Source organism: Euprymna scolopes, chromosome 44 (assembly GCF_053919585.1).
Source record: "Euprymna scolopes isolate OS-2025 chromosome 44, ASM5391958v1, whole genome shotgun sequence".
NCBI lineage: Eukaryota > Metazoa > Mollusca > Cephalopoda > Sepiida > Sepiolidae > Euprymna > Euprymna scolopes.
The window spans coordinates 44315147-44339127 of record NC_136525.1 but is presented as its reverse complement, the minus strand read 5'-3'; the positions used below and the strand labels follow the sequence as shown (position 1 = coordinate 44339127).

Sequence of the window (23981 nt, the reverse complement as noted above, 5' to 3'; positions counted from 1 at the left end):
AACTGGGCGAGCACCATTTGAAAACCAAAATATTTATTGCATAAAAATATAATTGTAAAGACATTTGTTGGAAAGTCTGTGTAAGAAAATATAATTTTAATAAAACAATTTTGTAATTTTTTTGTGTTTATTTCCTACTTTGGTCATAGTTTAAAATACTGATTTCTCGCTCTGATTTTAACAGGTGCTCCAAAAAAAAATGGTGTCTCTATTTTCGGCAATAAACTGTAGAAGTACCAAAAAAAATAAAAATAACAATGTTTCAAAGATGTTAATATCGGTAAAAAATGCCACTAACAAATCTTTTATAACTTCTATTTTTTTATCAAAGTTTTTTATAGCATGATGAAAAGCTTTTTTTTTTCTTTCTCCTTAGGAATGTCTCCTTCTGGATTTAATCTTTTTTTTTTCTCTCTCTTTTCTTTTCTATCTTTTCGGCTTTCTTTTTCTCCTTTTTCTCTTTAAATCTTCCCCTCTCTTTTTCTCTCTCTAAATGACTTTTCTTTTTAGAGGTTCTCTTCATCTGTCTGTCACGCTTAAATTTGAAGGCAATACAAACAAAATTGACGCCATCTTTGTTTCTCTTTGATTTGATTTTCTTTCCCCCACCCTTCAAAAAATGACTGTTTTTGAAATTTTCTCCATTTTTCTCTTCCCCACCCCACACATTCTCTGACAGATTTCATGTACCAAGAGGCTTTCCTGACAACATATCGAACGTTCATCACGCCCAAGGAATTAATAGAAAAGCTACTCTACCGATTCCACAAGTTTCAGCACGTATCTGACACGAGCAAGAAAAGATTGGCGCGGAACTCTTTTTCACTTTTAATACGTGTCCTGGACGAGCTTAGGTAAGAAAATGCGACTTTTTATTTATATAATTAAGACCTTGATAAGTAATGAATGACTCCCTTCTGAAAAAAAAAAAAAGAATTGTTAGTTCCAGAAAGGGGTCTCTTGATCTCTTAAAAGTAACTGAAGTAAAAATTTTAAAAGTTTCATAATAAATAACCTCCTCTCCTTTCCCTCCTTTCCCCGGGGGGGGGGGGGGGGTTCTGGATATGACCTTAAACTATATCCAGTGGTGATGCCCCAGCTTGCGGGCTTTGGGGAGTGTGGAGTCACCCTTTAATTACCATTGCTCCCAGGTCCACTCTGACCTGGAGTGGTAGTACCTGTTACGGTTCCAACTATCGGTTAAATAGAAACCGACGTGAAAACAACAAATATATTCTATTAAAAATTTTTTTCTTCAAAATCTTTGGATTCGGCATTAAATAACCCGAAAAGGGTTGATATGCCGTAAAACAAAAACAACCAACAAATCCTTCCCCCGGGCCTCACATTTTCAGATTTTTCTGTCTGGTTAACTCCATAGTCAAATTTTTATAACAACTCATTGATTTATGTTCATTTTTTTTTTCTCGCTCGCTCTCTGTATATTTGCGATTCATTCTTTATATGTCGTTTAAAATATATATTTTTTTTTTTCATTTTTATGTTGTTATAATTTACTTGTTTATTTAAGTACACATGTACTCCTTTTTACATTTTCATCTCTCTATCTATCTATGGATATATATATATATATATATATATATATATATATATATATATATATGGGTACAAAATTTTATAACGGATTTAAATAGCACTGGGGCAAATGCCATTATTAAAATTGAGGACTTTTTTTTTTTTTTTGACGTTTAATCAAGAAACACTACAAAGTCTAAAATCAATCTCCAAAACATGTAGTTCAAAATTATTTGAACTGAATGAAGGGGGGAAAAAACGTATGAAAAAAAAGGGGGGGGGGCTAAAAAGAATTAAATAAACGGAAGACGTCTTTCGGCCGAGCCTTTTCAACAGTATATATATATATATATATAAGTTTAGTGGTTATATTTAAATTCTGAAAAAACAAACATATAGACACATATATTCAAATTAAGAATTGTTTGACAAAAGGAATATATAGAAGGGGTTATGTTGATTTCCTTAATCCATGGATTTTCAATTATGGCTTATATCATCAGAGGAAATGAAATGCGGTTAGCAAAATGTTCAGCTGTGAATAGACACTTATTTTGCTTTTCAACACAAATATTGAAAATAGTTTTTGAGTGGTGAATGATAATTATATCGAGATAATTATAGGAAAAGGGGAGAAGGCAAGTAATATCTATCAGGATTTTTCATCTGATTTCTAATCGGTGTCTTACCTTGATTATATATATATATATATATATATATATATATATATATATACATACACACACATAGATATATTTTTCTTTATATCTTTCTGCCTTTCATTCTCTCTCTCTAGCTTCGTCTTTCAATCTATCTTTTTTCTAAGTTCTCTATATCTATATCTCTCTATCCTTCTTTCTCTTCTATCTTTTTTTCTCTTTCTCCTTCTCCCTCTTCTCCCTTTCTCTCTCTATTCTTCCCTCTTGTCTGTCTGTTTCCATCTCCCCCTCCTATCTCACTCTATTTTTCAGTCTCTATTTTTCTATTGTAATATATTTGTTTCAATCTCTCTTCATCTATCTATATTTATCGATTTATCTCTCAATCTTTTTTCTATTTTTAATCTATGCAGGGTGGAACGATAAAATTGTCGCCCTAGAAAAGATGACATGATTGCATTTCCGTTTGATGAAAACCAGTTTTCTTTTTTTTTGTTGCAGACCATTCACTAGTTGGTCAGTTCTGCACAAATCGCAAGTGATAGGAGCCTTGTTATTATGTCTGAAAGTGGCACAATGTTTAACAAGCGCAATCATGTTCAATTCATGCTCTCTACTAATCCAAATTATGACAACAGGACCATTGCCAGCAGCTTAATAATGCATCGTTCAATTGCCACGAGTAACGGACATGCCCAGGATGATGAAAATAAAGTTTCTGGCCACGGTTATGATCGTTGATGTGGTTTTAAGTGAGGGCCACATCATAATACCTCACATCTTCAAAGTCGGCTTGAAAGTCAACATCAAAGTGTATCTGGATGTGCTGAAGGGGGTGGTGATCCCCTAGTGCAATCAGGTGGCCCCTAGCAGAGCTTGTGTGTAGCAGCAAGAGTCAGCACCACCCCACAAGTCCAAAGAGACCTAAGCTTGTCTAAGAAATGCTATGATTTTTTACCCTTTTCTCACTGCCCCCGCCCCACTTCTTCCCTGACCTGGTCATACGTCAAGAACATCACCAACATGACCTCTCACCTGATTGCCGCCATACGCAAAGTATTCGCCAAGCTCCCACTAGCGCGTGTGGAAAAGGCATGTTCCCTGTTCCAGACCTGTATTAAGGCTATGATTGAGGCTGAAGGCAATTGCATTGAATAAATGTCAGCTCTACTACATAATTAAGTTACCTGAATTGATTTTTTTTTTTTCAATAAAAGTTTTAAAATAAAGTGTTTTTCTTTAGGGCAACAACTTTATAGTTCCACCCTTTATATCTTAATTCATCTCTTTCTGTAGTCCGCCATATCTCTCTCTCTCTCTCTCCTTATATGTTTCTCTCTTTCTCTCTCAATCTTTTTCTGTCTTTATCTATATCTCTCTCTATCTATAACTCTCTTTAACTCACTATCTCTTCCTCATCCTAATGCCTTGTACATTTTCCTTGTTTAATAATTGTTTTATTTATTTTGTTTATTTTTCAAAAAAAAAAAAAAATGCTAAATTTTATTTCTCTCCTCTTTCTCCCTCCCCTCCATATTTGTTGCTCATCTTGATATACGCAGTGCCTCATACAGCAGTACGTCATCCGAAATTGATGATGAAATCAGCCAAAAGATGATGGATCTCGTATTCGAATTGCTGTGTCAGGGAGAGTTGACTCTTGCAAAACTTCTCCGTCGGAAGATCGTAGAGAAAATTGAAGCGAGGAAGAATATGGAGATTTCAGCTAAATCAAGCCTGTTACCGTCGCATAGCTTGACGCTCCAGTAAGTATGCAATAAAAGTTTTTTTTACTGCTTGTGCATTTTAGGGTAAGAGAAAAATTTTCTTTTGTTTCATTTTTTTTTTTTAATTTCAAGGGGAGACAATTCAAGAAGTAAATATTTTTTATACTTGTGTATTAAGTATGTTGCATTATTTTCTTTTTTGTTAGAATACAAATTTTATTTGTCCCTGGACAAAGGAGGGCTTTGACCTGGTAATTCACTCCTGTTTCTTTGTTAGTTTGTTTGCGCTTTTCTCAATAACCATGCATTGAATTTTTTAAAAATTTTGCGCAAACATTAGTTATGGTGAAAGTAAATTTTTGCCAGAATGGATTTTCCGGGATAACTTTAGTTGCTCCTTTGTAAATTTTCTATTTGTGGAGAGGGACCCCGCATGCTCCGCTTGTTTAAGCAACACGGGTTGCTGGTGACATGTATACTGTGATAAAAATCCTAATTTATTTGGTCTAAAGTTGGATTCCTCAAATAAATACAAAGTTTTGAAGAAAAATTTTCTTGTAACTTTTGATATTATTTTGTAACTTTGCAAGTGTAAATTTTACAGTTTCATTTTAATATATATATATATATATATAATTATATCTTTCTCTCTCTCTCTCTCTCTCTCTCTCTCTCTCTTTTTCAATCTTAATCTTTAAATTTTTTATCGATATATCTTAATCCATCTTTTTTTATAGCCCTCAGTCTCTCTCGACCTATATATTTCTCTCTTTAAGACAAATAGAGAACAATTATTTTTTTGGTTCTCATTTTAAAAGAATTTCAAGGGGAGACAATTTATGTTCTTAAAGTTTATAACCATTAATGGTTACTCTTGATTTATTACTAATATTTAAGATTGTAAAATTGTATATTTATTTTTTCAAAGGCGTACATTTTTATATAATGACAACTTTTATTCATTCTAGATTTTTTTCTTGGACTGTTCATTAAAAAAATTGTTTTTAAAAAAGTCATACATGTTCAAAAAGGTTCATTTCTTCAAGTCGTACAAATATAAATACAAAAAAATACCAGTTGTAATTTATTTCCAAATTATTCCAATTATTTTTATAATTTAAATCATAAAGGTTCAGATAATGCTTTGTTTTGTGTTATTACTAATTTAGTTTGTTTAACTTTTACCAATAAGTGACATGAAACTCAACGACTCTTTGAATCAACCCCTTGGAATTTATGCCCAAACCTAAAATGCACAATTGACTTTTTTTTTTGCATTCAAGAGTAATAAATCTGTCATAGATGAATAAAGGATTACTTCCCCACAGACAGATACAGAGTTATTTTTACCTTTTTTTATTGTTCATATTATTTTTCTCTTATAAAAGAGAGGTAAGTCTCTAATCATTGAATACAGAAGTTTGTCCCCTTTTATTTTTTCTAAATATTATTTTTTTTCCCCCAAAAAATAAAAAAATGGTGGCTATGCAAAAACAAATCTGATTGGATAAATTATCACTGCTCATGCATTACAATTTGATATCTACAAAAACAAGTGAAGCATGCATTGTCCCCCATGAGTGCACAGTGAATGAGGCATAGAAAAATTTAGCTCCAAAAGTCCCTAGGGGACGTCAAATCCTGGTGAAAATGAACAAATAGTGTAGTTTTAGGCCTTAACATATGTAAATTTGAGTTTTGCACCATGCAAAAAAAAAAAAAAAAGAAATGACTGAGTCCATCATCCCCCACCCTCACACACTCAATTAAAACTCCACAAGGCCTTAACATATTTAAATTTGAGTTCAGCACAATACAAAACTGCTAAATAGACATACACAGAAAATTTTGGACAAATAATCCCAAAAATGGAATGTTTTTATTAGCCCTAAAATAGTCCCTGGGGCACACCTAAGAGTTATCACGAAGTATAGACACAAAATTATATAGAAATCAGAAAGTTTTATAAAAATCCAAGGCATCAATTTGTTTTAATAAGCACAAAAGTGTCAATTTTAGTCATTTTAACCTGAGGGGCAACTAGAGTTTTCCCAGAAAATCCGTTCTGTTACTTTTTTACTCATATCATGTTTAATGTTTGTGCAAAATTTAAAAAATTCCAAGGTGTAGTTATTGAGAAAAGTGCAGACAAAGTTGTTAAAGGCAATAATGCACATAAATTTTTGATTTTTTAATTTTTTAGCGATAACATGTTCAGAATGTCCTTCTTTTGAAAGAATTTGAACCCAAGCTCTTTTTGATTTGGCCTGTGAAAGATTGAAAAAATCAGGTATAGCTGACCATATTTGGAACAAAAAGGAAAAAGTGAAAGTTATAGACAGAAGAATGGTGGAGAGTAAGGCAACTCAAAGAAGCAGCGCATATGCTGGTGATTAATCGATTACTAAGTAGACCTAGTATAGAATTTAATACAATATGGGAACTGTTAATTATAAACAATAAATAATATATATACAAGTAATAAGTAAAAACATTAATATATATATATATATATATATATATATATATATATATATATATATATATATATGTTAGTGATAGGATAATTCCAATATTTTTCACAATTACCGATTACAATTCTTTATAAAGCTCTAATTATTTAACTATAAGCCTGTTATTTTCCCCGATCTTCATAAAAGACGTGTTCGATAAGCAGATGTTTAACTAAATGTAAAAATACACTTGTGGAGAGTGATCTATAAATTTTAGCTTTACTGATATTATAAAATCAGTAAATATTTATTATTTTATCATTATTACCCGCATTGGAAGATTTTAATTTAAACAAAATCAAATAAAAAAGATAATTGAAAGAATCGTTTTGGCATCAGAAAATAAGCATCAATTTTTCCGATACCTCCAAATCTTCCAATTTTTCCGATTCCCGATTCCGATTAATCGTCCCAACACTAATATATATATGTATACTAGCATTTCAGCCCGGCGTTGCCCGGGTGTTTGGAGGTATATGTTGAGCAAAAAAAAAAAAGTGGTCAATTGTTTAAACTTTGACCCCTATTATGACCCCTTAAAATTTGTTTTGGGCTCAAATCAAGTTATTAAGTTAGATCCATGTCCAATGAACCTATATCTAAAATTTCAAGTGTTTAGACCGAAAATTGTCGGAAGAGTTTGGTAGAGTTCTCAAAGGTCAAATCGTTGAATTTTGACTCCTTGATTGCTAAACTTCTGTCCGAAAACCGATCACATCGATTTTCCCAAATCTCAGTACCCTGTATATCAAATTTCGAGTCTAGACTAAAAATTGACAGAGTTATTGCATAGGGAAATGTACACACACAGACAGACAGACAGACAGACACTATATAGTAATAATTAGTAATAAATAGTGATATTAACAACTAAAAATAAAATGGGCTTAATGCTCCTAAAACCGAAGTATAGTCTCCTGCCAGGTTCATAAACTCTTGAGTTGTAAGCCATATTAAATTTCAGAAGCGTTTTCGATGGGTAGTTATTTTATACAAGTACATACAAGTCCTGGAGATGCAGAATTCTCAGTGGACAGCTGTTCTTTACAGGTTCTGGACTTCATAATTTTGCAACCAAAGAGCAAAGGATCCTTCTCGTGATGACGCAAAAAAAAAAAAAAAACGTGCTGGGATGCTAAAAGGTTTAATTTTTATGGAGCAATTCTGGTTTCTCATTAGTTGATAGCAGAATGTGTGGATTAATTTGATTTTATAAATAAAACTAGCGAGGGGTACCCGGCGTTGCCCGGGTGTTTGTAGGTGTGTGTGAAAAAAAAAACAAAGCCTTGACGACGCGCAGTTGGAAAATAGTAAAGTGTGAAAAAAAAAAAACAGGTGCGCGTTTTTGATTGACGTGACGGCGATAGCTATTCAGCAGTTAGCATTTTGTGCGGGACAGTTTTTAATGAGGTCAATAAATCGGTTTGTTTGCTTTTAAAAACCCGCTCCCTGTTTATTAGGGGGAGCATCTCGTCTCGAAATGAAAGCTACCGTCTGATATGACGAAGTCGACATTGACCAAACGTTACTTAGCTCTCTAGAGACCACTGGCTTTCGGCCAGTGATTAGAGTCAAGTTTCGCTTTTTTTTTATACCGAAAACCGAATGTAACGTGTGCCGATGCGGAAAATGTGGAATAATTAACGTTTGAAAGTCAATAAAATTAAATAGACAGGCGAGCTCCGTCGTTAAGTGTGAGATATTACAATTTATAGATGATATAAAAAGTTTTAAGAAGTTGTGAACCGAACGAGCGCTTCTCTGAAAGAAGCCTTTTGTGGACATTGAGGAAAAGCGTACATACATACATACATTTTCGCTTTTATATATATAGATCTCCCAACTTATGAGTAAAAATTATTGCAACAACGTGCTTGTCTAAGGAGAAAGTTTTGTAGTTTGTGTTTTAGACTCTAATTCAAGCCTTACATAACAAAAACAATACTTTTTAGCATTAGTTTAAAAATCAGTTTTGATTTTTTTTTGATGCATGCCAAATAATAAAAGGCAACTAATTGTCCAAACGTTTTTCAGGCCTCCAGATTTGCTTCACTTCAAATCCCAGGATATAGCAGAACAAATGACGTTACTTGATGCAGAACTATTTCAAAAGATTGAGGTAAGTGTTCAGCTTTTTTTTTTTCTATTATTTTTCTCAGTATTTCTTTTCGTATCGACTGCAAACAGTGGTCGAACTAAAAAAAGTTTTTTTACTATTACGGAAGCTAGAGACGGCTAAGCGTAACAAGTTTGTGGATTTTAGTTTACCACGTAAAATTTCAGATTTATCTTTCACTGAGACGGTGGAACTATTTAGCCAGAAAGTCTCTTTATTCAATAAGCGTTGGTCTTGTTTGAATTTGCAGAAGAATGACGAAGATGATTTTGCAACGTATGCAGTCATGGTAAATAAAAATTACGACAAATTAAAACTTGCAGACCTCAGTGCAGACAATTTTAAATGTTTAGTATTAGCGCAAGGAGTAAAATTAGGACGCGTGTCTGAACAAAATTAGAAAATGAATCAAACCTAACCCTAAAAAAGTTAACAAAAGACTGCCATAAAATAGAAATTATTAAAAAAGATTCAATGGATATCGAAGCTGAAGTCGTGCAGGTAAAATAAAGCAGACAATTTAAAAAGCACATAAAAAATAAAATACAAGTTCGGGAAAAACGGATCACATATCGATGCAAAGCTCAGAAAGAATTTGGAGAAAGAAAAAATCCTGTCTCACTTGTCTGTTTAAATGTATGTATGTTTGTATGTCTGCCTAAAACTTTTGACAGAGGTGACGGATTTTCACGAGATCGGTATCGTTTTGAAGCTCGACCCTTCGGATGACAAATATTAAAAAATTGGCTAAAAACATTAATTCTTTCACCCTCAACAGGGCACTTTTCTACAAGGAGGGGGTCGCTTTTTTCGCTGATATTTTCGAAAGTCATTCCCTCTTTTTGATTGACTAGCCTTAATATAAACCTTCGCCACTTCCGGTTTGGCAATGGATGCATAGGCAAAGACGTCACATTTTTTTTTTCCACATTCTTTTCCTTATTCACGGTACAGGTTTGAACCTGCCTGCCTACTACCACTTGTTTTTTGCTCAACACACACCTCAAACACCCGGGCAACGCTGGGAACCCATGCTAATATATATATATATATATATATATATATATATATATATATATAGGGTGTCCACAAAGTCTGGCTGCATAATCTACACAGTGCCCACAAAGTCTGACTACATAATGTGGCCAGACTTTGTGGACATCCTGTATATATATATATATATATATATATATATATATATATTGTTTTTAAAATATAATTATCCACTGACACATGTTTTGTTGACTACGACTCATCAGTGTGGTTAAATCTAGCGAGATTTGAAATTGGGACCCAAAGGTAATGAGACTGACCTCTTTATCTGCTGGTCCATCTCGCCGACTGTTTTGATATATCACGATTTATTTAGATGTTATTTGTTTTTGTTTTTGTGATACGTTTTTGAATGAATTCAATTATTTACGAAAGTGCATTTTTACCTAAATGCGAGTTGGGAATAATTTTCCCTTTAACCAATTTGGTACCCCCGTATGGGGAGCGGTATATAATATTGTTTTTAAAATATAATTATCTTGATAGTCGTAGACAACGAAACACGTGTTAGTGGATAATTATATTTTAAAAACAATATACATACCGCTCTCCATGTGGGGGGTACCAAATTGGTTAAAGAGAAAATTATTCCCAACTCGCATTTAGGTAAAAATGCACTTTTGTAAATAATTGAATTCATTCAAAAACATATCGCAAAAACAAATAACATATATATATATATATATATATATATATATATATATATATATATAGGGAAAGAAAATTAAAACTGTAAGTTGAACTTTACAACAAAATTTATTGTTCAACTGAATACTCTAATAAACAATTTACAAAGTCCTTATTCCGCGGAGTTTCAAAGCATTGCTAAAATATAATTTTCTCATTTCTTTCTGTCCTTTGATGAGAAGAATAGCAAGATTAACATTCTTTGAAACTCCGCAAAATAAGGACCTTGTAACAATTGTTTTTTGGAGTATTTGTAGCAGAAACAAATGGGACTGTTTTCTTCCTCGAATCAATGCCCCTCCCCCCCCTGTGCTATTCGGCCACATCTTGACCAGTCAAGGGTACAGCGCTTTGATACTTCCTATCCCCAAAGGAAATCGGCTAGCATCCGGTTCGAAGAAGAACAACTCTGTCTTACGCAGAGGGATTCCAAACGGAACGGACCTCCTTTTCTTCTCTCTCTCTCCACCTTGGTGTTATCTCTACGGTATCGACGATTCCACCGGAATAACTACCGCGATAATACCAGGTGCCGGAGTCCAGCTTCCTACAAGGAAAATACCACATTCTCCTCAATAAACCTTTTCTGTGTTACATTTTATGAAGTTGTTGCGTTTGTCATTTCAGAAGTATCGAATTAGTTATTTTATTAGGGTGTGCCCTAAAAGCATTACTAACCCTAAATATTCAGTCGAACAATAAATTTTGATTGTAAATTTCAACTTAGTTTTAATTTTCTTTCTCTTATAATTAGCTCTATTGCATATTGAGCTTTTTTCTTCGGTTGGGATTAAATTATCTATATATAGATACTGGTATTTATATTAGATTGAAGCTTACCATTGCGTGTAGCGGGTAAACACTACATCCTTTTGATTTACAGTACACACATTGAGAGATTAAAGAAATATTGAAGGATTCTTTAAGGGGAGACTTATCAATATAAAAAAAAACTAACTCATAGGGTGGAGCATAAAGAAAAAATTAGGCGTTGAAATGTCTTTGTAAAAAAAGCGTTTATACCTCCTCTCTTATTGATGGTTTTCCCTTATTGAACTGACGAATAAATTGATTTGTAATTAGTGCATTATTGTATATTTTCTTCAGATTTTTTGAGATGAGGATTGATAATTCATATTACTCTGACTACTATTCTCATCTTTAAGTGTTATTTTCACAAAATTTCAGCTGATGTAACTTCCGACATTCTTCAAAATCTGTAGTGAATTTTGAACTGAATCCTTTATTTAATCCATGGAGGATAGCTTGCTCTAATTTCCTCAACCATGATCGGATAGAAGTCTTAAGTAATTCATAATTGTATTCTTTGTATCGTCCATATTGAGGATTGAACCTTAAACCTCCAGAAAACTTGCTTATTTATTTATTTATTTTTTTTTTGTAAATGAGAGTCGCTCAGGACAACACATGAAGCCACTTGATGTAAAGAGCTAACCAGAACGAAGATGATTATTGCAAAGATCAGAGGTTCCTATTGACCTTAGTGTTGAATAGGCCAAGGCTGTATGTAGGAGGAAAACAGTCAGCAGGAAGAGAGTTCCACAACCTTACTATTGGAATAAGACGCTGTATTACAATGAGGTATTAAAACAGCCAATTAATGAAGACCACTAGACTGATGAATCAAATGAGCTGGAACAAAGGAAGCAGGGAATAGATCAGCAAACGTCTGTGAGAGAGGTTGCAGTGAAGAAGAAACGGTGAGGAGCCAATTGAATTACAGATACATTTCTGCACCTTATCAAGAGTATTAATATCGATTATTACTTAGCACTTTTATCCATTGTGCCACTGGTCCAGAACAAGTTACACTGCTGATTAAATAAAAATTTCAGAGTTAGATGAGAGACACCTGAAGAAGGCTGTAGGTTACATTGGCCAAAACATTGTGAGAATAATATGCAAGATGAGAACAGTAGTTTGAATAATCCAAATTTGTATTTTGGAGGGGGGATTAGTTAAATCCGGATTCAGGATTAATGAAATCTTTGCTTGCCAAGAAAATGGGCTAGCATCTATGCTAATAATTGTGTTGTCTTTGTCTCTGTCTGTCTGTTCTTTTTCACTACAGTGAACACTCTATATTGCGAGTGAAACAGTCGCATTTGCGAGTGATTTTTCGAAGTAGCGACTAGAAATAATGAAACGCTTATCTTTTGAGCAATTTTAGTTCTTTCACTGACAATTTTCCAAGGCTCACTGCTGAGTGAAAAATATCTTTCAACTTTTTTTTTTTTTTTTTTTTAAAAACAAAGTTAAATTATTTAAATAATAAAAGTTTAATAGAACAATATACTCTTTTTTTTTTTCTTCTTTTAACGAAGGCTGTTTAAAAAAACATCTGAAGAAATTAAAATGTTTATACCTTCAAGTATCAACATCAAATTGTTGTCTATTTAGAATTACACTTACATAATAAATACAGAAAAATCTTTATCATGTATATACTCATCATGAAACGAAGATGTCATATTCCAAAAATCACATGGGTCTGGCTAGTAACTTTTCTATTTGGCTAGTAAACGAAAATATTTAGTTGTCAAAGGTCAACTAAAGATATATTTCTCCATAGAGCCCTGTAGTATCTGTTCAAGTGATACAAGGAGCATTCCAAAGTAAAGCCTCCTTTTTTTTTTTAACCCAAAATGTTGAAGTGCTATAAGATATACCTTCTTCAGGTATATCTTATTGAACTCGGGAATCTTTGTGTCAAACTCAGAAATCTGCACAGAATTTAAAACGGAATCCTTTATTTGATCCATGGGGATAGCGTGCTCTCATTACGTCAGCCATGACCGGGTAGAAGTCCTAAGTAATTCGCTATTTTATCCTTAGTATTATTTTAATTAGAATTCATAATTGAGATGAGTATTATTTATTGATTTTTAATTTTATTTATTGCGGACTATTATCCTCCTCTTTTCTTAGTTGTTTCACAACGTTTCGGCCAATTATTAGAGTTCCAGGTGAGAATTGTCTGAAGATAGCGGTTTCAATCCTACCCAAAGCCGGCCCGAGGCTTACTTGGCCAAAACCTGGGGAGACAACAACTATGGAAGGCAGTAATTGCAGTGGATGCAGTCAGGAGATTCAGAGTTCCTATCCCATCGTGGTTACCACATGACAAAGACCAGAGGAATAGTTGGGCGAAAAATTGTGAAACGACTAAGAAAAGATGCGGATAATAGTCTGCAATAAATAAAATAAAAAATTTTTCCTTAGTATTGCCCACACTGAGGATTGAACCAGAAGTCTCCAGGAGAGTGTCAGAACTGAATTTTAACTAATATTTTATCCGTTACACCATGGATCCTTGCCTCTTCATAATTCCGTGAAGTCTGCGTAAATATCCCCAAGTTCAATAAGATACACCTAAAGAAGGTCGAAGGTTACATCAACCGAAACGTGAGGATGATATTTAAGATGAGAACATGAAGAATTCAAATTTAAAGATTTTCAAAAAAAAGTTTTTATTTTTTGTCTTTTCTTTCTAAAATTTTCAGATTCCTGAAGTATTATTATGGGCTAAGGAACAATCGGAAGAATTAAGTCCGAATCTCACGTTGTTTACGGAACATTTCAATAAAATGTCTTATTGGTAAGTAGAATGTATAGTTTTCCAAAATTGGATAACTGAAATTCTTTCTCCCTTTTTATTTTTATTTTTTCCCTCGCTTCCTCTCTCTCTCTCTCTTTCTCTTTCCCTCGCGTTCTTTCTCTCACCTTTCCCCTCTCTCTCTCTGTCTCTTTGCAATGCCTTTCCTCTCTCTCTTTTTCTCTTGCCTTTTCTTTCTCTCTCTCTCTCTCTCTCGCCTTTTCTTTCTCTCTCTCTCGCCTTTTCTTTCTCTCTCTCTCTCGCCTTTTCTTTCTCTCTCTCTCTCACCTTTTCTTTCTCTCTCTCTCTCACCTTTTCTTTCTCTCTCTCTCACCTTTTCTTTCTCTCTCTCTCGCCTTTTCTTTCTCTCTCTCTCGCCTTTCCTTTCTCTCTCTCTCTCTCTCTCTCTCTCTCTCTCTCTCTCTCTCTCTCTCTCTCTCTCTCTCTTTCCCTTCCCTTTTCTCCCTCTCTCTCTCTCTCTTGCTTTTTCCAACCCAAAAAACAGCAAACCTTCCATTTCCAAAAATAAGGGAAATGAGAATTATAAGGAAGTCGAAAATAAACCATGGTTTACTTTGTACTGTCCTAAAAAAAAAAACAAAACAGTAGTTCATCAAATTTGCAGAGAGTAAAAGTCCCTCAATTGGACCACCTTTTTGGCCATGGGTGACGATCCGTGATGCCTTCAAATGAAATCCTGGTGGTTGAGGGACTTAGAGCTTGGGGATTGAGTACCTTCACCTCCCAACACCCCACTTTAGCCCTTACCCAGGCTAGACAGGAAGACGGAGAGAACTGCTCTGATTAATTGACTGATCAGATCAAGCCCTATCGACTACAATATGAACAAAAAAATTAATAAAAAATAATAAAAAACGGTAACTACAAAATATAATAAAAAAAAATTTAATAAAAAATAATAAAAAACAGTAACTACAAAATATAATAAAAAAAATTTAATAAAAAATAATAAACGGTAACTACAAAATATAATAAAAAAAAATTTAATAAAAAATAATAAAAAACGGTAACTACAAAATATAATAAAAAAAAATTTAATAAAAAATAATAAAAAACAGTAACTACAAAATATAATAAAAAAAATTTAATAAAAAATAATAAACGGTAACTACAAAATATAATAAAAAAAAATTTAATAAAAAATAATAAAAAACGGTAACTACAAAATATAATAAAAAAAAATTTAATAAAAAATAATAAAAAACGGTAACTACAAAATATAATAAAAAAAAATTTAATAAAAAATAATAAAAAACAGTAACTACAAAATATAATAAAAAAAATTTAATAAAAAATAATAAAAACGGTAACTACAAAATATAATAAAAAAAAAATTAATAAAAAATAATAATAAACGGTAACTACAAAATATAATAAAAAAAAATTTAATAAAAAATAATAAAAAACAGTAACTACAAAATATAATAAAAAAAATTTAATAAAAAATAATAAAAACGGTAACTACAAAATATAATAAAAAAAAATTTAATAAAAAATAATAAAAAACGGTAACTACAAAATATAATAAAAAAAAATTTAATATAAAATAATAAAAAACAGTAACTACAAAATATAATAAAAAAAAATTAATAAAAAATAATAAAAACGGTAACTACAAAATATAATAAAAAAAAATTTAATAAAAAATAATAAACGGTAACTACAAAATATAATAAAAAAAAATTTAATAAAAAATAATAAAAAACGGTAACTACAAAATATAATAATAAAAAAATTTAATAAAAAATAATAAAAAAACGGTAACTACAAAATATAATAAAAAAAAATTTAATAAAAACTAATAAAAAACGGTAACTACAAAATATTAAATTTTTTTTTTATTATATTTTGTAGTTACCGTTTTTTATTATTTTTTATTAAATTTTTTTTTATTATAAAAAATAACAAAAAACGGTAACTACAAAATATAATTAAAAAAAAATACGTTCATAGCGTCATGTGCCAATCCTACCTAAAAAAACAAAAAACAAAAAAAAAACTACTATTCATAATCAAGAACATAGAGTAAACCCAGGTCCTTCTGCAATTCACTAGCACAAAGTTTATACATAGAAATTAACACACCAGCACAAAGTTTATACATAGAAATTAACACACCAGCACAAAGTTTATACATAGAAATTAACACATCAGCACAAAGTTTATACATAGAAATTAACACATCAGCACAAAGTTTATGCATAGAAATTAACACATCAGCACAAAGTTTATACATAAAAATTAACACACCAGCACAAAGTTTATACATAGAAATTAACACACCAGCACAAAGTTTATACATAGAAATTAACACACCAGCACAAAGTTTATACATAGAAATTAACACATCCGCACAAAGTTTATACATAGAAATTAACACACCAGCACAAAGTTTATACATAGAAATTAACACACCAGCACAAAGTCTATACATAGAAATTAACACACCAGCACAAAGTGTATGCATAGAAATTAACACATCAGCACAAAGTTTATACATAGAAATTAACACACCAGCACAAAGTCTATACATAGAAATTAACACACCAGCACAAAGTTTATACATAGAAATTAACACACCAGCACAAAGTTTATACATAGAAATTAACACACCAGCACAGAGTTTATACATAGAAATTAACACACCAGCACAGAGTTTATACATAGACATTAACACACCAGCACAAAGTTTATACATAGAAATTAACACACTAGCACAAAGTTTATACATAGAAATTAACACACCAGCACAAAGTTTATACATAGAAATTAACACACCAGCACAAAGTTTATACATAGAAATTAACACACCAGCACAAAGTTTATACATAGAAATTAACACATCAGCACAAAGTTTATACATAGAAATTAACACATCAGCACAAAGTTTATACATAGAAATTAACACACCAGCACAAAGTTTATGCATAGAAATTAACACACCAGCACAAAGTTTATGCATAGAAATTAACACACTAGCACAAAGTTTATACATAGAAATTAACACACCAGCACAAAGTTTATACATAGAAATTAACACACCAGCACAAAGTTTATACATAGAAATTAACACACCAGCACAAAGTTTATACATAGAAATTAACACACTAGCACAAAGTTTATGCATAGAAATTAACACACCAGCACAAAGTTTATACATAGAAATTAACACACCAGCACAAAGTTTATACATAGAAATTAACACACCAGCACAAAGTTTATACATAGAAATTAACACACCAGCACAAAGTTTATACATAGAAATTAACACATCAGCACAAAGTTTATACATAGAAATTAACACATCAGCACAAAGTTTATACATAGAAATTAACACACCAGCACAAAGTTTATGCATAGAAATTAACACACCAGCACAAAGTTTATGCATAGAAATTAACACACTAGCACAAAGTTTATACATAGAAATTAACACACTAGCACAAAGTTTATACATAGAAATTAACACACCAGCACAAAGTTTATACATAGAAATTAACACACCAGCACAAAGTTTATACATAGAAATTAACACACCAGCACAAAGTTTATACATAGAAATTAACACACTAGCACAAAGTTTATGCATAGAAATTAACACACCAGCACAAAGTTTATACATAGAAATTAACGCACTAGCACAAAGTTTATACATAGAAATTAACACACTAGCACAAAGTTTATACATAGAAATTAACACACCTTCATTAACCATTAAATGGGGAAAATTCCAATATGCATTGAAACTTCAATCCAATCCAAATAATCCAACACATCAACAAATAAATCATTTCTAATTCAATCATTTTTACAGCAGTAAACTTTTAGCTATTCTCTCATTGGGTCTCCGTATGAATGAAGCAGTGCAACATATAAATCAAAATGTTAACAATATTTCACCAATATGAATGGAGCAATTTACCACCATGGACAATCACCAAACGTAACCTAGATTTAACATCTATTGTTCTAGAAGTCTTAATTTTGTGTCTAGCTGGCCTTGATGGGTTATGAGTAGGGCTATGACAACAGCATATTCTTTTCCTTGTTTTGATCTTCAGTTATATATCCATTGATATCTTATATGTTTTCATATAGAGTGATGTCACCCTCGGTTGATTAATTGTATCTGTGTCTGATATATACTCGAGAGTCAAAACAATGAATAGAATATGCTGTTGTCATAGCCCTAGTTATGAGTGATAGCTTCCCTTTTGCTATCTAGAAAACATGTTCTTAGAAACCTGACAGAGATTTAACATTAACCCCCCCCCCCCCAAAAAAAAATGCAACCAACAACCACATCTTCCAAAAATAGGTTCTAAGAACCTAGAGACAAATATTCAGACCACAATGCCCTCCACACCGATGGGGCAAAAACCATAGACAGAACAGGAGCAACAGTCACTAATATAAATACTTACCAACTAACCAGATGACACATCTGTTATGAAAAGGGACAGACTCCAGTAAGTAAGAAAACAAAACTAGATAAGTTTTAAATGATATTTGGAAAAGCCTAGAATCGAATCCAGTATGAAAAGTGTTAAAATATAATAGATATTTAATTCTAGGAATGCAGTCGATTGTTCATTCTTTTAGAAATAACTGGATATTAAATATGTCAGTTAAAAGAATGGACAATGAGTTTAGAAATAATGATTAACAAAATAGGGTAAAAAACGATATAATTCAATTTAGGAATTTCTTTGTTTACCAGAAGTGTGTAGGTGCATGTGCAAGCGCACGTGTAATTTTGAACATAAGGGAGTCGCATTGTTCACCACGCCTCTGACGTCATTAAGAAAAGAGATTTTCAATATATGGAGACAGGGTTTGAAGTTAGGATAAAGAGTCACAGTCAGAGAGACTCAGAGAGAGTTGGTCAGACTGGGAGCTGATACCCCTTAGAGGCAAAGGGTGGGGATACCATGTAGTCGTAAAGGCTTGAATTCTTGACCACTACCATCAGCCGACTGAATGCTGATGCAATTCTCTATCTATATAAGAGCCAGGTACGTCCAAGGATGGAGTACTGTTGCCACATCTGGACAGGAGCTGCTAGAAAGAACTTGTCCTGCTTTGATAGTTAAAAATAGACTTCGTAGCCTCATAGGAGATGTCCTTTTCTCTTTTCTGCAACCTCTATCTCACAGAAGAGATGTTACGAGTTTGTCTCTGTTTTATCATTATTTTCATGGCAAGTGCTGAACTGAGCTTCAATCTATGGTCCCCCCTCCCACTGCACACCTGTGGAATTGTCTTCCGTTTTTCTGCTTTCCAGCTGACTACAATATGGTTGTCTTCAACGTAAACAAGTTCTTGATGAGCCATTCCACTTGTTAGTAAATTTACCGAATTTCCATTACTAATGATTACTATATTGTCCAATTGACTACTGTACACTCTTAAGCCTTATCCTCGAGTGGTCTCTGGGCCTTGATAAGTGGTTATGCTTATGTAAAAAAAAAAAATTACCATCTATATTTTGTAAACGAACTTTGTATAAGCCCCTTCCAAGTAATGTTTCCCCCGCCATCATCAATGTCTCTCCCCCCTCCTCTGAAGAGTTAAAAGAACTGTATTGCACATTCCCCTCCTTCAATAATGAATTCGTATCTCCTATGTATTATAAATATGAACTGTGTGTGTAATCTATATAAATGATATTATCATTCTTTATTCTGAGTCCTCGTTATATGTTGCCTCGATATGAACCCCGCTACACAACACATCCATCTACACAACCAAACTTCAATTAGTTAAAATGGCTCTGGGCATGATCAAGAATTTAGAGATAGACAAACACATAATCTCAGACTTTCTATCCTGTTAGCAATTCAAGAAGGAAACAAAAACCATTTGTACATACAAGAGATATTCATCAAGTGGTTTCCTGCCTGGTACATAGACGGCTATCACTCTCCATCTTTCTCTCTATCTTGAGGCATTCATGAATTCATCTGGTGTTACCAGATCAGACTGTCTGAAGATATTGGCTTCCTGAGACGAGGTCCTGGATATGACCTTAAACTATATCCAGTGGTGAGGCCCCATCTTGCGGGCTTTGGGGAGTGTGGAGCCACCCTTAAATTACCATTGCTCCCAGGTCCACTCTGACCCGGAGTGGTAGTACCTGTTAGGGTCCCAACTATGGGTTAAATAGAAACCGATTTGAAAACAACAAATATATTCTATTAAAAAATTTTCTTAAATCTTTGGATTCGGCATTAAATAACCTGAAAAGGGTTGATATGCCGTAAAACAACCAACCAACCAATCCTGAGACAAAATGCACCTAACATTGATGCCTTTTGTTTTGCTACTTCCTTTTTGCAAAACTTGATTATGTTTTGCAAAAACAAAAACAACAACCTTTCTTTTTCCCCCTTTTTCCTTTTTCCCCTTGCTATTTCTATCTCCCCCACTTCCTGACTGGTTTAAAATGATCAAATATTAATACTGTAACCCTTCCCCCTCTCCCATTACAAAACTCATTCATGTTCTGCAAGGCAGGGAACAAAAACGATAAAATCCACTACAAAACAAGCAAACCAAACACTACAAACTAGCGATTGAAGATACAGAGAGTTTGAAGAATAAAAACTTTCTACAAAATAACTGAATGCAACGTGAATACTATTTCCAAAATAATTGGATTCGGCATTAAGTAACCCGAAAAGGGTTGATATGCCGTAAAACAAAACAACCACACCATGCATTCATTGTTGCTCATAGTGTTTAATATTGCCCAGTATTCAGACTGTCAACATGTTTTTCGCTGTCGTCCTCTGCTTCTTTTACTGATCTTTCCTGTCAAGTTAATCCAATCAAAAATGATCCTGAGCGCGTGGTACAGTGGAGGAAGAGGTGGCTGGTCACTTTTAATGCATCCAAAACCAAGCTTCTATCTTTAAATCATCAATGCTCTGATCCCCATCTGGCATCAATTGAAATGGATGGCTCTCGTCTTGGGGACGCTCCATGTTTTGACAAGCTTCTGGGTTTGTTTGACCTTTACTCCTGATCTGAAATGGAACATGTACATCAGGTCTGTTGCCAAAGGCGCTGGGAAAATGGTGGGATCCTTCTACCGCTCCAGAAGATATCTCACTACTGATGCAATTCTCTATCTATATAAAAGCAAGTACACCCAAGGATGGAGTACTGCTGCCACATCTGGGCAGGAGCTGCTAAAAACAGCCTATCCTGCCTTGACAGAGTACAAAATAGACTTTGTGGCTTGGTGGAGGATGCCCTTTTCTCTTCCCTGCAGCCTCTCTCCCACAGAAGAGACGTTGCGAGCCTGTCTTTGTTTTATCGTTATTTCCATGGCAAATGCTCGTCTGAGCTCCAATCTTTCACGAGAAACACCCGTCTGGCTGAAACTACTGTCAATAACTTTCCCCACTCTTTATCTGTGCCTAAATCAAAACGTAGATTCCATGAGCAGAGCTTCTTTCTCAGAAGTGCACGACTGTGGAACTCTCTTCCGTTTACCTGTTTCCCACCTGACTACAACTTGGATGTCTTCAAGTCCAATGTAAACAAATTCCTGACAAACCGCCCCCTTCCATAAGACACTCTATCAAATCTCCAATACTAATGATTACTACAATACTATCTCATTGATTACTGTACACGCAATAACCCTTATCTCTGAGTGGCCTCCGGGCCTTGATAAGTGGTGACCCCCATGTAAAAAAAAAAAAAAAAAAAAAAAAAAAAAAGAAAACTAATAAGATATATATAAAGATCTAAAAAAGAAAAATATAGCAAAACCATAGTTTTGGGATGGATTCCTAGTCATGTGGGCATTAAGGAAGATCCAATGGTCGACACACTTGCAAAAGAAGCTACTAAAATGACAATAACAACTTTAAAACTCCCATTTACAAAACCAAAGAAAATAAGAAAATGATAAAATATATGGGACATGCAATTCTTAATTTTTGAGATATGAATGCTTGTCATATTGATTAATTTGACTATTATTCTCATCTTGGCACAATGTTTTGGTCACTGCAACCTGTGACTTTCTTTTGGTGTTAAATACATGTTTCTTTGGTCGAGAAAAAGGAGCATTGATTGAGATTGTCGGACTGACTTCCTCATCTTGGTTGTTATAGTCACAACGTTTCGGCCGTTTTGCTCTCCGGCCTTCATCAGGTGTTTTGTAACGAACTGAAAACAGAGAATCAGTAACTATGTCCCAGAGCCTAGCTGGAGTCCGAACACGGTACCCCTGTAATAATAATAAAGGATTGGGTTCGAGACTCCTAACAAACGGTTCCCGAGTTCGTTACAAAACACCTGATGAAGGCCGGAGGGCAAAACGGCCGAAACGTGACTCTATCAACCAAGATGAGGAAGTCAGTCCGACAATCTCAATCAATGAAAACACCTCATCTCAAAAATACAGACAATTAGTAAAAAGGAGCATGTTTTGAATACTTGAAGAAGGTCGCAGGTTTCAGCGACCGAAAGATTGTGCTAATAACGCTCAAGATGAAAATAATAGTCTGATTAATCAACATAACACATGCATAGGACATGTTTCCAAATCAAAGACAGGATATCATATTAAGCAGAATTAGAACAGATCAAAGTGGTGTACCTGCTGCAACCAGCTACTCTGTCAGTCACATACTGATCGACTGCCAAAAATATAAGAACATTTGCAAGAAAAGCTATCACGCAACAACCGTTGTACAGATATTCAAAGAAGTACTTAACCCTTAAATAATAAAGTATTAAAAAAAAAAAAAGAAAAAAAAACAATATTTCCAACTTTAATAAAAACAAACACTAACAGAAATCGGTTTGACTGCAATACCATTAAGTGGACTATTACTGACCTTAACCTTTTCTACCGACAAATTATTTTCAGATTATAGTATCTGACATAGAATGGCCCACTGCGGTTGATTTGCCATAAAACTTTCACGAAAAACACTCGTCTAGTCAAAACCACTATCAATAATTTCCCACACTCTTCATCTGTGCCTAAACCTAAATATAGATTCCATGAACAAAGCTTTTTTCTTAGAACTGCACACTTGTGAAACTCTCTTCTGATTGTCTTTAAGTCCAATGTAAACAAATTCTTGATGAACCGTTCCCCTTAGTAATTTTATTTACAAAATTCCCACTAGTTGTTTACTATGCCATAATCACATTGACTAATGTATATCCATTATCCCCTATCTTCGAGTGGCCTCTGGGCCTTGATAAGTGGTGATTTCTGTGTAAAAAAAAACAAAAAAACATATGAAATATTAGCTTTAAGAAAATGTTTCCTTTTACTTATTTAAAATATTAATATTTTTTTTTAATTTCCCTTTTTCTTCAGACTGACAAAAATATAACATTCGCAAGAAGAGCTATCACACAACGACTCTTGCACAGATATTCAAACCCTCAAATAATAAAGTATTTAAAAAAATCCAGAATATTTCCAACTTTAATACAACAAATACTAAAAGAAATCAGTTTGACTGCAATACCACTAAGTGAGCTATTACCGACCTAAACTTTTCTACTGACAAACTATTTATTTTCAAACTGTAGTATCTAACGTAGACTGACTTGTTGTAGTTGATTTTCCATAAAAACTAAACTCCTCCTCCTGTTGAAACATTAGTTTAAAGAAAGCGTGTTTTGTTTTAATTATTGAAAATATTAATATTATGATTTCTTTTTTTCTTTAGGTGTCGGACAAAAATCCTTGTACAAGAGGAAGCAAAAGATAGAGAAAAGTATTTAATGAAATTTATAAAAATAATGAGGGTAAGTTCACTTTATTTTACTGATCATATATATATATATATATATATATATATATATATATATATATATATATATAAGGGAGTAGTCACCAACAATGTGTGTTTTTTAACATTATTTTATTATTCCGTGTCTTGGTTTTTCATTGAGAATTATGTTTGGATCATTGTAACAATGTTTTTAAGTCATTGAAATCGTTTTTACGGACGTTTCAGACTTTCTGTGAAGGGTCCTTGTCAGAAATTATTTTTGAATGTGTTGGAGATG

At 33.1% G+C, this 23981-nt stretch overlaps 1 protein-coding gene across 1 annotated transcript in view; it reads left to right on the top strand.

Moving 5' to 3' along the window:
- Positions 1–23981, top strand: part of LOC145268827 (rap guanine nucleotide exchange factor 1-like) — a 307722-nt gene that overhangs the window by 269501 nt on the left and 14240 nt on the right. The window contains exons 14-19 of the mRNA XM_080124477.1: positions 680–854; positions 3773–3961; positions 7012–7017; positions 8470–8554; positions 13816–13910; positions 23639–23717. Coding sequence (XP_079980603.1) covers positions 680–854; positions 3773–3961; positions 7012–7017; positions 8470–8554; positions 13816–13910; positions 23639–23717 — 629 coding nt within the window. The remainder of the gene's footprint in view (positions 1–679; positions 855–3772; positions 3962–7011; positions 7018–8469; positions 8555–13815; positions 13911–23638; positions 23718–23981) is intronic.